The 16,258-nt window shown below is 33.4% G+C and overlaps 1 protein-coding gene across 1 annotated transcript; it reads left to right on the top strand.

Moving 5' to 3' along the window:
* The first annotated feature begins 7,478 nt into the window (after window positions 1-7,478).
* LOC136975436 (cilia- and flagella-associated protein 44-like) lies at window positions 7,479-12,571 on the top strand. Its single transcript, XM_067270496.1, is given in 2 exon segments — window positions 7,479-9,322; window positions 9,324-12,571. Coding segments are annotated over 2 exon segments (4,905 nt in total). The 5' UTR covers window positions 7,479-7,571; the 3' UTR covers window positions 12,478-12,571.
* Window positions 12,572-16,258: the final 3,687 nt, after the last annotated feature.

Raw genomic sequence — 16,258 nt, 5'->3', positions numbered from 1 at the left:
CATAACTTATTCTAATAAATTACCATAATTATTAGCAACCAAGTTATTAGAATAGGTTAGGTTAGGTTAGAACGTGCGTCCCACTGTTTCCTTGCTGGAATCAGAGACGAGCCGCCATCTTGGCTACCTAAGGTAACATTAACTTAATTTAATAAAAATTATTTTTTGAAGGGTTTAAAACTGAAAAACAACACGACAATGCACATTCGTCTTGTTATTTAAAATGACTGCAAATTGATTATTTATTAAATAAATTTTTTCTGAGTTAATGAAAACATAATTCGAGTAATGTAACATTATTCTAACAAAAATTAGAATTACTTCCTTGATTCTCTGCTTTCGTCAAAACTGTATTATATTTGTTTACAACAAAAACTATTGAATATGTATTGAAGTTAAAGTTAAGATTTGTTAATACAATATATATTTTTCACTTCTGCAAAATTCCGATTACGAAGAGGAATGTAATATTTGTCTGTCTGCAGATCAAATTACTCTTTTTGAAAAACATAAGAAAAGGCCATCGAAGAAAGTATTTATATATTTAGAATGATGTTCTTTGGTCAACGCTATAATTTACAAAGAAAATGAATTGAGCACGGACCAAGAATCATCTAAAGATGATGACGTCAGTTTTAAAACGCTCGTTGTAAAACTGACGTCATCATCTTTGTTACTGACGTCACGTTTCAATCATAATGGGCATTAAGTGAAGAAGAGGAAGTATTGGATAAATGTGAGGTTACAAAGAGATTACAAAAAATCATTTGATTCATAGAATAATTTGTTTAACAATTATTAAGGAATGTTTTGATGTTAAACTCGTTGTGTTAAAATCTCTTTAAATTAACAAAATGAATATTAATTATCCATCTGTCACGTGTATTGGATGGCGTAGTTTATTATATTCGAAACAATTCAAAATAGAAATTAATTTCAAAAGTTTTATTTCTATAAAGATTTAATTTGTTTCTTCAAAAATACTTTTGATAATGATTTTTTTATTGTTTAAGAAACAATTTTAACAGACATAAGTAAATATTTACCGATAAAAATTATTGATTTGGAGTAAACCGTCAAATGAAAGAGTTGCAACAAGCACAATCTTAAGATTGACGAAATAATTCATTGATTTGGCATTTTAGTCACTTCTCTATATCATATTTAATAGAGAATTTATTTATCACCCCTCAAAGTAATTGTCGACCAATTTTTTATAAATTTTTACGTTTTCTACAATAGCAATATATCAATGTAATTAGCTGAAGTTTACTTTTCCGGCTGTTATAATATTTTAATTGTGTGACATTTGACTTTTGTTCTTTTAGAATCGTCGTGTTTTGACACCTCAGCACAGAAAAAAGTCAAAAAATTAATTTCCAACATATGTGTTTGTGCCCACGTCTAGTTCGTTAAATATCTCAGGATAGCTAAACATTACAAACCGAAATTTGCACGGTAACTTGTATAATAAGGGACATCGAGGCTATTCAACTTTGGTGATTGAAGGTGGAAAAGTGAAAAATAGAAGTGTCTCGTGAAGATTTCACACCTTATAACATTTACAATTTTGTATAGAACTTATTTGTATTTTGAAAATTAAGCTTTCTCTGGATTCTTTGAGTGCATGACGTTAACAGATAATGTATAAATGAAAGATAAACGCTTGTAGAACTGAGACATCGAGAACTAAATTCGAATTCTCGTGATATGTAACACAAAACTTAAATATAATTTCTTGTATATAAACTCGGTGGGATCATCATCATCAACATCCGGCGTATTTAATACAAGTCGTAGTCTGCGCTTGTATTCAAATTTACATAAAAAACAGACAATTCGTGGAACGTGTGCAGATTTTTCAATTAATAAAGCTTATCAATTGTTGTATTGTGTGTGCAGTGTTGGCTTTATTATAACTTGCAGCTAAGGCGAAACTGATTTTTGTACTAAGGCCGCGACTCCACTAGCCGTAAAAAGGCCGTAAAAACTTTTAATCACGTGACCATGATATTTTACGCCCGAGCAGGTCGTAAAACCAACGTAAAAGCGAGTTGAGAAGTGTTCAACTTTCGAAGTGAATACGACCGTAAACCGGTACCATCCACCAATCAGAAGTCAGTTAAATCTAGGTCATCGTGACACGGTGCGAAAATGGCGGAAAACGAGCTTTTGTGTACGTTCTCTCGTGGCTACTCTAGAAGATCTGGAAAGATTTATCGAAAACATCCGAAAGTATTCATGTATCTACGACAAGAGGTATTCCGATTATAATAATGGATACCTAAAACACACGATATAAACGGCCAAAGGAAAATCCTTCAATTTAGAGGAGTATATAATAAAAAAGCTAAGCTTATAAATGCTGTATATTATCTTAATAATATAATAATAAAAGTCAATATATGAAAGTAAAGATATTACTTTTACTATATTTGTAATTATAGTATAGAGAAAACTCGTAGAATATAATTATTGTCTTTACATCGATATATCACGTATACACCGTAATAGTACTGTCGCCGTAAAAAGCTTCGCTAGCCGGACCTCCACCGCAATAAGAGCGCGAACGCAAATAGGTCACGTGATTAAAAGCTTTTACGGCGAGGGGTTTTACGGCTGTTTTACGGCTAGTTGAGTCGCGGCCTAAGATCCAGTCGCAGAAACTGGATTTAACTTCCGATCCACATTCTTTAAGATTTCAGCCTTTACACTTCATATTAATTGTCTTCGTCACTAGTTTATGTCGGTGAATGTAAAACACGAGTCATAGAGCACTTTATAACGGCTTAATGACTCTTCTCCAGAGATATTGATTATTCCGTGCAATACTAAACTACTAATGTTCTGTACTGTCCGATATTATTGAAAGCCCGATTTAGATATAAATACCAAAAAATAATGAATATGACAAATAATTTTTGGAAATATCTTATAATGTGTAATAATTACTTGCGACGAAAGTATCTTAATGTGTGACTTCGAATTTTTCTCATTGGTATTTAGCATGTAACTGTAATATAGAATTTACCGAATAACTTAATTTGTAACAATAATCTTATTCGATTTATTAAATGATGAGATAAGTGAATTGGTTAGACATCATTCAATAGGCCCATCAATTCTGTTCATATTATTGTCTTGAAAAAAAAAGTTTCTGATTTTAAATGGAATACAATATTTAGAAATATGACTTATTTTACTTTATATCTTGTGTAAACTTTGCAATTGTTTAATCCTGTCCCTCTCCCTCACGGGGAATATCGAAAAATCCGTTTTTAGTGTATATTCTGTTGACGTAACCTATTACAAACCATATCAAAAGACCGATTAATGCTTTTATGGTCTGGAGCAGGGGTTCCCAACCCTAATGCCCGCGCGCACCATAGCGCCCGCCGATCATTTAATGTGTGCCCGCCGCTGTGCGACCACAATAAAAATAAAAATATTTCAGTTTTCAATAAAATGCTATGTAAAAGTTTTCTCATTTTTAATGATTAACCACACAAAAGTAGAAATGGCACCCAACACAGATAATAGCACAAAGCTAAATGCGACCGATCTCTTTTTCCCCTTGCGCCAAATCTTCGCCAACCAAATTTCCCATACCTAAAATGAAATGAATCGGTCCGTTTCTATGGTTGCCGTGACAACGCAGACATTTGTCTGAAGCTCATCCAGCGTTGCCATATTTGGCCACTTTGCGCCAAATTTGGCTACCCATTTTTTAGTTTGGCGTAAAAAATATCATTTGGCGCATTGGCTACTTTTTGGGTTACATAAATTTGACGTGGCTACATTTTTGGCTACATATTATTTATAAATATATTATTTGAATAAAAATCACTTTAAAATGGTGTTTCGTCGTTTTTGATTAATTACAGACCCAAATAAAATAAATATTTGTTTTATTATGTTTTTCAAATTATGCTTTTTTTTCAAATACATTTTTGTTTGTATCCTTTATAATAAATGAATATATCTATTTCTAAGTAAAAATTGAAAGTGTCTGTAGAAGTAATTTTTTTAAATATCCTTTTTCGTGATAAAGTTTTAATACTTATTATTATAATCTAGACATGTTAATCCTTAAATAATAAAAGTAGAACAAAAATAATAATAATTTTCCTATTCCAAAGAACTTTTCAAACCACAGTTATTTAATTTGAAAGTTGACTGATATTTCTTTACTAAACTAATATGTGAATTTTGCATATATCATGACCCTTCATCAATTTGGTATTAGGTTTTTCTGTTTTAAAAGATATTTTAAGAGATTTTAACTTTTCCTTTTTTAAACTCCCCCCGTAGGCACTAAGGCCTTTTTAAGCAAGCCCATTATGTGTTCGGCCACCATACAATTGGGCGGCCAGGTGATGAGGGAAGGGGCCCAACATATCCACTTGGACCATCCCGAAAAATTCCTGGGGATTTTTCGACCCGATTGGATTTGATCCCGGGTCTCTCCAGAGGGGGTAGGCTGGAGGGGTAGAGATAGAAATTTTGGATCTTCAGAACGACATTATCCTAAAATCCATTGTATCAGATGAGAATTTCTGGAATATAGTTGAAAGAAACAAATTTCCATTCTTGAAAAAAGCAGCATATAAAATAAAATCGTTTTTTGGTTCCACATACTTGTGTGAATCATTGTTTTTGACAATGAACATCATGAAATCAAAGTACAGATCACGACTTACAGATGAACACCTTGACGATTGCTTACGAGGGGGAATAACATACTCTTCTAATTACAAAGCAATGGCCAATGAAATGCAATGCCAAAAATCACATTGACTTTGAGATTTATATTTTTTTTATAAAGAATTTTTATACTTTGTAGATTTTGTATGCATTGTTTGGTAATTACTTGTTTTATAAAAATTATTGTTAATATTCTTGTTTATGTTAAATTACATTTTTGGAATTAAATGTTTTTTGTACATTATGTGTATGTATTATTAACTATGTACAATTCTAAATTCGCCTTGAAAAAATAAATGGTGCCCGCCGTCCGACCGGTATTCTAAAATGTACTCTTAGGTACAAAAAGGTTGGGGACCCCTGGTCTGGAGTAAGATCTATCGAAGAAATTTCTGCAAGCAGACATGCACAATTGGGAGATCAGTAAATGGTTGGGTTGCAGGTGGAAGCTTCTATCCAAAGACGAGCGTCAACCTTTCATATAGGAGGATTACTTAATTATTTTTTATGGGATATTTTTATCAAATTAATTTAATTAACAGGTTTTATTACATATACGTTTAATAAAATATAGGGGACAGAAATAGCAATAAAAATTGGAAATTTTGTAAAACATTTAGAAATATACAGTTAGCTAGTCACACCCTGCATTCATTGTCTTATTTTGAATGTTTTTCAATTATAAATTTACAAGAATAAAATTTGTTTTGCAGTTTTAGAAAAGCTATTTTTTAAAGCAATATTTAAATATTTCGTTTTGAAGAAAAAGCGTTATAAAAAGAATTAAAATGATCGGTTTTATTTCCTGACTTTATAACACACAGTAATGTTTTTTTTTTTTTTTTTCTTACAAAGTTCACCTCTGTGGGGCCTCAGGACGTAAAGTTACTGCCTTGTTTACGATTTACTCTTTGTCCCTTCCTGAGTAAGTGCGGGGGGTTTAGCGGGGGGTTTCGTATGTGTATGATGATACACATACGAAAAATTTCACGATTAGTAGTCGAATGTTATCGTGAAGCGACACCGATTAGTCAGCTGTACAACTGTGTCAGTCGTAGAGCTTTGCTGTTACTTTTGTAAAATAATTAAATGTATTCAAAATATATATGAATTCATTTGACAAAAATTTTAAAGCCAAATTAACAGCGCGAACACCTTCCATAGACTTACTATAGGAAGGTGGATTTATATTAAAATATATTTGTATACAAATATGCATTGCTTAATGGCAAGGATACATTCTGAGAATACATTATTATACAAAAAAAAAAAGAAACTAAAGATATTGAATGAATGAATGAAGTGTTCGGCACTCGTATCATAATAACTTACTACTGTGTGGCTGGATGGCTTTTACAATATGATGACACTTATGGTCGAATAACCTAATACCTTGTGGCTGTCGTTGGACTAACGAATAAACATGCAGCTCCCACAGAAATCAGTTAGAGCACTAAAATAAGAAGTTTCCCTATCTTTAAAAACTGTAGAAATGTTTTTTCTACAACTAAACAATTTTTGTGTAAAACCTGTGAACAATCCAGCGATAGTCTAATTGGTTATTTGCATTTAAATTTGTTAGAAAGTTTATAAAATAATCATTCAGAAAAATGTTAAAGTTGTGTAGAGATATGATCTTTGTTAAATACAAAGTAAATAATTAAAATAATAATTGCGCTTTATTTTTATTTCCAAGTGTGAGGTCTCAAACAGGGTCCGAACCCGTGACTAAAAGTGCTAAAAATGTATTTTATTATAGAGGAGAAAATGCATAAAATAACAGCGACGTGAACGTGAATAATGCAAGTCCCGAGTGAGATTCGAGCGTACGTGTTAGAATTTTTATCAATGTGAAACCAGAGGATTTGAACCTTGACTCTGACGTTCGTAGAATAGATAAAATTTAAGAGAAATGGGGAAACGGGACGTTTTAACTAGGGGAAAGGCATCGATTCTCGTTAAAATTCTTGGATTGCAGAAGAGAAAACAACGTTATGTAAAATATAAGCGAAAGTTTCAAAGTTCGATCAACATCCCTGGGTTAGGTGTCAGGTGAATACCGAAAATCGACCTTTCTTGCGACCGTGGTGAGAGACGGATGTCGACATCTTCGTGACGACCTACCCATGAAAATTTTTAGGTATTCTCCGCCGAGATTCGATTCTAGCTTTCTGAAAGCTGTTATTTTCTTTCGCAAAGCTTAGCTGCCTAGATTATTCAGTCGTATATACAATATAGGCTAGGCTATACTGTACTTATTCTTATAGCAAGCACCCTCTAATAAACTGAGCAACTGCAAGATTAAATAAAATATAGACAGCGTACTGTTTATTAGCATAAATATGGTACAGAATATATGAACTTTGACGGTAGAGTTTAAGGCATGTAGACTAGGCAGGTTCAACGGGTGCACACTGCATATGAATAGCACCCCAGGGCGAAGGATGATCTGAAATGGGGTATCAAAACTATAATCAGCGTTACATCTTTATTTTCAAATTTTAAATTTTTTTTTGCCAAGAAGATCGATTTGTAACGTTTTTGATCAAAGTAAAAAATTAACAGACCATTTCTATCGTATTTTTAATAATTTTTTCGAAAAAAAAGGAGCCAAAAGTAACCTTGCCATGGCACATGAAAAGATAAAGTTATGGGAGTTTTAAAATAAAACTTAGAATTATCGAAGCAAAAACTTTCGTAAAATATTTACACTATTCTTATCCATAAAATGTATGCGGAATAACTATCGATATTGTTGCTTAGTAACCAAAGAATAACAACTTTAAATTTGGAACTAACTAAAGAATATTCATTTCGAATTTGGAATGCACTTAGATTTATTTTAAACGCAAGAAAGGATTAAAAAAATGGATGAATTTTATAATTACGACGCCATCAGATGCAAACCACAGGTTTACAATGCTCCATCATCTCAATTTCTTTCTGAATCTTTGCTTTCGAAGAAATATTCTTTTGGATGGCAACATTCCATGCTTTCCAACTTTTGCTTGTTGAAAGAAGAGACTGTAGTCATTGGTGCTGGAAGTTCAATAATTATACTCAAGTTGAAAACAGGATCCCAAAGAATATTCGAAACTGTTTGCGGTAAAGGCGTTGCACATATTTCGGCTTATCCCGATTATACCATGTTTGCTGTCGCGGAGAAAGGAATTAATCCAACTATCGACATTTTTACTTATCCGGATGTTAATTTGAAGAAACTTTTGCAAAATGGCGCCGAGGAATCATACGTTCATTTGGATTTCGATAATTCCGGAAAGTATTTAGTCTCTCTTAGTTCTTTTCCAAATTATTCTCTTATAATTTGGAACTGGATAGAAGAACGTATAATTTTAAAGACTAAAGCATCCGATAACGATGTTTGGCAAGTAAAATTTTCACCATTTACAAGTGGAAACATTATTACAAGTGGTGTTTCTCATATAACATTTTGGAAAATGGAAAATAGTTTTACGGGCTTAAAACTGAAAAGTCAACTTGGCAAATTTGGTAAAATTAATGTATCTAATATTCGAAGTTTCGTTCAATTGCCAAATGACATAATATTGTCTACTTCTGATTGGGGAAATATATTACTTTGGGAGGATGGAATTTTAAAAGCTCAAATATGCCAGAAAGGGAAGAGACGTTGTCACGATGGAAACATTAATCAAATTATTTTAAAAGGTGGAGAATTTTTAACTATTGGAGATGACGGATGGATTAAAATTTGGGATACTGAAGGCTTAGAAGTGATTAATATAGACCAAGAGAAAGGTTTATTAGAAATAAAACCAACTTTTGAATTATTAGTCAAACAAAATGCTGACCTTCTTTATACTGTCCAATCGCCGGATAAAAAGGATGAAAAAGTATGGTTTTGCCTCGATTTAAAGGGTTATATATGGAAATTAGATTTATCTTTCACATTTTCACCTAAACAACCAGAAGTATTTCGAAGATTTCCAACCACTGAAATAACAGGTTGTGAAATTAGTCCTACGTCTCATATAATTGCAATAGCATCTACCGATGGTATCTTACGTCTATATAATTGTCTCAATTATTCTCCGATTACGAGTCACGAATTTCATCAAGCTCCGACTTCAATGATGTGGGGTTCTAGAATGTTAGATAGAGGAGGTGGTTCTCTGATTTTGGGTTTTGAAGATGGAGTCGTTAGGTGGATGGTTATAAAAAAAAACGTAAGACAAATAATCAAATTTGATCTCGAAATGCGCAGAGTTGTAAAAACACATACTGCCGCTATAACGTGTATTAAAACAAATTCTTTTGCTACTTACATGGCAACAGCTAGTTTAGATGGAACGATATTTTATTATTTTGTGCGAGGTGGCGAAATGAAACCTTTAGGATTCGTTGATCTTCGACGCCCTATTCAATGGTTGATATGGTTAGATAAAATCGAATTAATAATTGCATATTGCAAAGACGATATTTTAACTGTAGTTGAAACTATAAGAAGTTATGGTGTCAGAGAAAATAAATCAACATATAATTTAGATCTTTCTTGGAAAGAAATAGAATTGAAAAGTGTGGAGTTGCATGAGAAAGTTTCCGTTACGATACCGAAAGAATTTGAATCTGTAAAGACGGACTGCAGAGATTGATGAAGAAATCGAGGAAAATTTAATGCATTTAGATACAAAAATGGAAAAAAATAATACAAATGAACAGGAAATAAACAGAAGTGAAAACGAACTTACAAAACCCAATGGATATAAAAATACTTCTAATGCAGAATCCAATATTACAGATGAAGCGGAAGATATGAAAACATCCGAATTGAAATCATCATATTTAAAATTTGAAAAAGATACGGACTACGAATTACCTAGAAAACCATTTAATATAACATGTGGTTCATATACAGGCATTGCGGGGAAATTTTGGTTATGTATGGGAGGAAATAACAGAGGATTTTTATACGAATATTCAATTTCTAAGGATATTTTAACAAAAAGAGAAATTCCTAATCTAACACCAAATCGAATATTGAAAATGTTTCCTTCTGAGTTGGATTCAGTTTCGTGTTTGCATTTTACGACTAATAAAAGCTATTTAGTATCCGGTCATAACGATGGCGTATTGAGTGTATATTGTATTGAGAAACGTAACAAAAACGAAGACATGTATTTAACATCGTTTTGGTCTTCGGGTATTCACGATTTCCAGAAAGGATCTATAAAATTTATAACGAGTAGCCACGATGGAAAACTTTTAGCAACTACCGGAGAAGACGGTAACGTGTTCCTTTTCTACACGAATGCTCCAAAGTACGATAAAATTCTCCCGGAAAATATAAATATTCCCGCATCTGAATATTTGGGAGGGGCTCCTAATATAGAAAAAGATGCGTTGAGTTTAGAACAAATATGCAAAGTTTCTCTAGAAGCGGAAAACTTGAAAAAATTGGAAAAAAATCGTTTCCATCAAATCCAACAAATGACTCTTCTTAGGGCTAATTATGAAAAGTTAACATCTAGAAATAAAATTCTTCCCAAACACATGCAATCAGACTTTAGTAAAATTGTTGTGCACGATAATATAAAAGCACCGCTAGAGAAAGAAATAAAAATAAAATCAGAAAATATAAAGAAGAAATTGGAATATGAAGTTGCTCAAAAAGAGATGGTATTTAACAAACTAAATACTCAGTGGAAAAGTAATATCCAGCAACAACTGGTTGTGTTATCGTCATTTTTAACAAACGAAGAAGTTTCCACATCGAGAATGGCCGAATTTCCATTAAACGAATATGAAAATGTCGATTTTACAGAATTGGAAGAATTAAAAAAATTAGAATTAAAATCACAGAGTAAGGAGTTGTTAGAAGAAGAATCGAAAAATTTCGAAAAATTCGCATTGACGCAAATGAGAGAAACAGCAAAATCTGAAGATTCTAGAGAGACGATTTCGAGAGGATCCTTTGAACATTTTCGAACGAATGATGCTTTAGCTAAATTGTTAAGAAAAAATTTGGGAGATTACAAATTAAAAATCGATCACGATTATCTTCCTCCAGAATATTTACCCGTTAGAGCCAGGCAAAAATATAAACAATTACTTAAACTCGAAGTGGATGTACATCGAAGAAAAACTGCATACAATAATCAAGTAATGCTTTTAAATTCGTGGAGAGAAGATATAACAAATAAACTGGAACAATATAATGGATTTATAGAACTGAAGTTTCCTACAGAAATTTATCTCGAGAGAGGAAAGGGGTTGTCGCCGTCTATTAAGAATGAGTTACTGAAGATACAATCGACTATGTACGAACATAAATGTTGCGACGATATCAAACAAGCTTCGAGTACATTTTTTAATACCTGCTGTTGTCCGAGACAGGTGGAAAACAAACTTAAAATTTGGAAATATTCAAACAATATTTCTATGGAAAAAACTTCCGATATATCAAGTAAATTAAAAATGGCGGATGAAATCATACTAAATTATACTATTATGAACAGTTATATTGAAAGCCTAAAAAGTATTTGGATGTTTGATAGTCGAGTGCATTTTCTAAGACTGCAAAGAAGTTTGATGGATCAAGAATTAAAATATTCGGATATTAGACGAAAACTGTTTTATATCGAACATCAAATATTAGATAAATACGACCAAGAAGAAGAAGAGTTGATAAATAAATGTAAGGAGGAGAAAAAAGAAAAAGAAGAATTGGAAAGTGATTTGGATAAACAAATGGAAAAAATGGCAGAACAAGCTGAAATTATTGCCAAGTTAAAAGAGGAAGAAACAAAAATACATTCTCTTTTAGATAATTTATTGGGAGAAAATAATAAATTTCACGATCTGTTGACTATGTTTTTTAAGAAAAACGTTTCTTTAAAAACAGAGAAAAAAGAGGAAGCAGAGGAAGAGGAAGAGGAGGATAACGAAGACTTCGAAGATGATAAATCTGACTGGTTATCAGAAGAAGATTATTACGAAGATTTTGGATGGGATGGAAGTGGATGTCCTCCATGTTGCGATCCTGATTTATTCGAATCAGTTTGTAAATTGAGAGAGAAACGAACCGAAGTAGAAACAAAACTAAAAGAAACAGAAAAATTACACGAAGCTGAGAAATTAGAATGGGAATCGTTGACAAAGAAATTAAAACTAATCGATAATGTTATATATCCAGTAAAGAAAGCATTAGAACAAGTTCAACTCAAGAAACAGAAAGAATTAAATGAAATTAATGTTACTGTAAATCTATTTATGGATCAGATACAACATTGTGCGCCTCAAATGCCTGCAGATCTGAATACCGCCATTCTATTTCCATATCAAGTGTTAGAAAATTTGAAAGAAAGAGGAACAGATCTCGCTAAACAAAATATTGAGAGAAGGAAAACACAGAAAGAAATACTCTCTCAACAAGCTGTTCTTACTAAACAATGTGAAACTCTAAGTCAGAAAATTAGAGAAATGAATGAAATGAGTAAAGCCAAAATGATATCAAAATTTGGTCAAACGGTTGACATGAAACGCATAGAAATGTTGAAGGAATCTCCAGAAGTACAAGAATTAGAAAGAAAACAAAAGAAAATAATCATGAAACAAGAAGAATCTTTAAGAGAATGGAAGAGAAAAATTGAAGATAAAAAAAGGGAATATTATCATGTCCTTTTAGAAAATACAGAAAAAGTACAGATTTTAGCTGCTCTCAAAAGGAGAGCTTTGGTTCTTAATTCCAAATTTGAGGACAAAAAAAGATGTGTAGTTTTCCCTAAAAACATGTAAAATAGTTCAAACTAAAGTATGTATATTATATAATAAAATGTGTATTACTTTATAAAAGCTGCACATTCAATATGTTTAAGAATAGATTTAATAGATGTAAAATATCATTAACAAATTTTCATTCTCATCTTTTATTTTCAAATGTAATTAAAAACAAATAAATCTGATTATAAGTTAAGATTTAGAGATTTTTATATTTTTGTCTTTTCCAATTTTCCAAAATTTTCCAAAATTAAAACTAAATTATGATACATTTTTCTACTTAAATGTTAAAAAAAATACTTAAACTATGTTTAAAATGTTTTATGTTTGATTTTGATTTAAAATACTCAACTAAATTATATCTAAATGTTGTTCCAAAAGATATCCGAGATTTTGTGAAAGAAATTAATGTCATGACAGAATAAGTGCATTAATATTGTAATGTGCTATAGGATGTGGGAGAGTGATACAATGTGATATTTAGTAAACAAAAAGTTATAGTTAATGCAAATAGATCTTTAACCTCTCAAGCTTCTTATAAGAGAAAGTTGATAAAAGGAAAAGCAGATTTATATGGAGAGAGAACTGGGCTCAAGTAATCAATATATAAAGTTTGACAAAACTTTAGACAACTGCTGCACTTGGGGTTAAGAAGTCCACCAGATGTGACATAGAAAGATTTGGTTTGATGGGATAAGGAATGCAACAGCACTCTGGCAAGTAGATGCCTCCTGGAAATTTCTACAGGAAGCTGTTCTCTATTTAGGTTAGATATAAAGAAAACCCAGAAAATTTTATGTTACCAGTCTTTACATCCGGCACAAATCTGGGAATAACTATCAGTGGTTTTATTCACATATGGACTGATGCAGAAAGAAGCGCAGACCTGTGAAAACAAATATTCTACAAAGTGCAGGGATAAAAATGTGACCAAGTATCTAATCTATATACGCATAGTCTCAGTTTGTAATGTTACATTGTCATTTAATACTCAAGTTTAAAATGTGAGCTTAACTTCCTTATTCTGTACAAAGCAACAATCAATGATAAAATTTTTAGTGTTGAAAGATCGAGTTTCTATTAAAATTCACAGAAATTTGCAAGCTGTTTATATCAATGGAATACTCAAAAGAGATATTTGCTTTTAATACCACAACAATGCAAGACTCGAGAAATAAACAGCGAAGATATTTTAAAACCTAAAGTTATAGATTGTAAGGCCGGGATCGCACCCAAGATACGGGAGACGAACCACCGAACAAACGTCAATGAACGGGTGATATATGTTTTGAGCGAGGTCGGGGAAGCGAAGTAATGTGTAGCGTGGTGTAATATTTAATTGTCAACATTTCCGGTCATAGATCGCGTGAGAAGAAGAGGAAGAGACGTTGATAGAAAGCTTTGCGGTTACTTAATTCCTAGTCAAAATCGAAAAAGTGTGAGGTTCGAACCGTCACGAAATTCGTGTAAAAAATTATTGTTGTACGGAACGAATGTAGCAAAAATGTTAGATGTTAGAAATTAAATCGGAAAGATACAGATTAACAAAAAAGGAATAATAGGCTAAAATTACAAGCGTTGGTTACTTAGTTCTAACGACATCTGCGATGTATGCTACATCTGGGAAAGGTGTTGGATGAGATCGTCTCGGGTAGACTTTTTCCCGAGACTCGATTCGATCTTGTTTCACCTGGAAACGGGAGAGAAGACCAATCGAAAAGTGACATGTAAATTTCGAAACCAATGAAAGGAAGAGGTTCAGGGAAAGAAATTTCTGTAAAACCCCGTTGAACCGCCAAGTCAAGTGGCGGTAAAAAGGAGGGTTTTCCTAGAGCCGAACAGTCTCTTCTGTCGCAGCCCAATTACGTTTAACAACGAAACCCAACCCGTGCCGCTAAGCGATATTGTTTGATACGAAGGACCCCGAACAACGGACTATCCGACGATGCCTCATTACTACCCCGGAGCTGCAGTTGTTGGTGTTGATTCTGTAGGTAGAAGCTAACCCCTACCCTTGGACGCGTTCATCTGCTCAAGAGAAGACTCCGACAGAGCAGCTTTTGATTGACGGATCGTGGCCAGAAATAAAGGACATTCGATAACAAAATTATGTAAGCAGCATTTCATTCCAATAAACGGGAATTTGTGAAGGTACTGGTCATCTATTGTCTTCATGATTACCACTCACATACGTAAGTGACCCTTAGTCACTCCTGGAAAATGGTTCGAAGGGAAGATGGAGATCATGACCAACCAGATATTCGATCGAACCAGACATTTGTATATATATTTTAAAATTAAATTTAATATTTAAGTGGTAAATAGAGCTTTCCCACTAAAACAGTCAACTTTTAATCGAGTGATACGTGCGGACAACAAATAGTGTGCTAGTTCGTAAAATTCTTCTATCAGTAGACTATCCGTCTAGAACACCGATTCGCCGATAAGAAGGAGCGACGAAACCCTGGGAACCTTGTATTGCCATACCGGAACATCGTATCCCCAGACTGTCATCGTTGTCCGGACTCACTGTGTATCCCGTCGGATTAGTTTTTAAGAAAAAGGAGGTCTCCTAAACTTTTGTAAGATGTATTTTGTATTCTAATAAACGAGTGTTAATTGTAAACGGAGTTTTTGCCTCGGTGTCTAATGTCACCACTCCACATATATAGTCCACACCTTCTCGGCTTCCTAAATGATATCTCTTCTTTAAATAAGAGAGTGTTGACCCTACGCTAGACAATATCGAGTCAGTGATAAGACGTCACGGAAGGTCCTCACTCAAACTAGGCCTATATATTGTAAGCATTTACTTGTTGTATTAAAAGTAAATTATCTTGTAAATTCGTACCTGTGTGAGTTTCTGTGCCCGACACGATCCCATCCTCTGGCATCATCCTGACAAAACTTGAGGACTGCGAGCAACCCTATTTTTCATTGCAAGATAGGGAGTCTACACAATCGGAAACATGTGCAGATGATATTCCATCGGGAGGCCCTACCCCAAACTATCATTGTTTATCAAACAACCCTGATATGTAAAACAAAATACATAAAAGTATATTTACACAATCAATGTGCAGCACCTTGTCAAATTATTAGACCTACACAAAAAATTGATAATGTGTTAGTTTTTCATGTAATATTTAACAGCTAGTAGTGCTATATCACGCGGAATACTCTATATATATTTTAAAATTTTTGTTCTCATAAATGGGGCTATGCTGCCATACCTTACTGAGAACTTCTACCACTTTCCTTTTCGTAGTAGAAAGTTATTATTATTATTTTTTTTACATTTACAGTGTTTCAGTGAGTATTCCCCGTGTGAGGCCGGGAGATCACCCGTGGAGCCAATGTCAACAAATGGGTGATATATTTTTGTAAACTGAGCTGGGGACGTGGAAAAATCAAGTGCTGTGAGATTTAATTGTCACATTCCCAGAGAAGAGAGAAGGAGTGACACCGGTGGGAGTTTCGCGGTCACCCAACACCGAGTTCAAAGAGGAAAAGTAAACGCTTCCTCGGAGGGCGAGTGTGGCCGGGATCCATGTGGACACAGCTGCGTCCTCTCCAAAATGATAGAAAAATACATTTTTGGTAATTTACGGGACAATCGGAGTGTAATCTTACCCTTGGAGCGAGCGGTCCGGATCGGGACTAATGGCGGATGGTCAATACCCCCGCGATCCGAATTGCGCTCCTAGTAACAAATCGGAAACCAATGGGGGTACGGGAGACCACCAGTTCGGACCAACCAAGAGTTGGAATTTTGGGATAAAATCGTATAAAAACCCGG

Source organism: Centruroides vittatus, unplaced genomic scaffold (genome assembly GCF_030686945.1).
Source record: "Centruroides vittatus isolate TY-2023 unplaced genomic scaffold, ASM3068694v2 contig_1089, whole genome shotgun sequence".
Classification (NCBI taxonomy): domain Eukaryota; kingdom Metazoa; phylum Arthropoda; class Arachnida; order Scorpiones; family Buthidae; genus Centruroides; species Centruroides vittatus.
The sequence above is the reverse complement of the archived record's forward strand: the minus strand, read 5'-3'. Positions and strand labels throughout refer to the sequence as shown.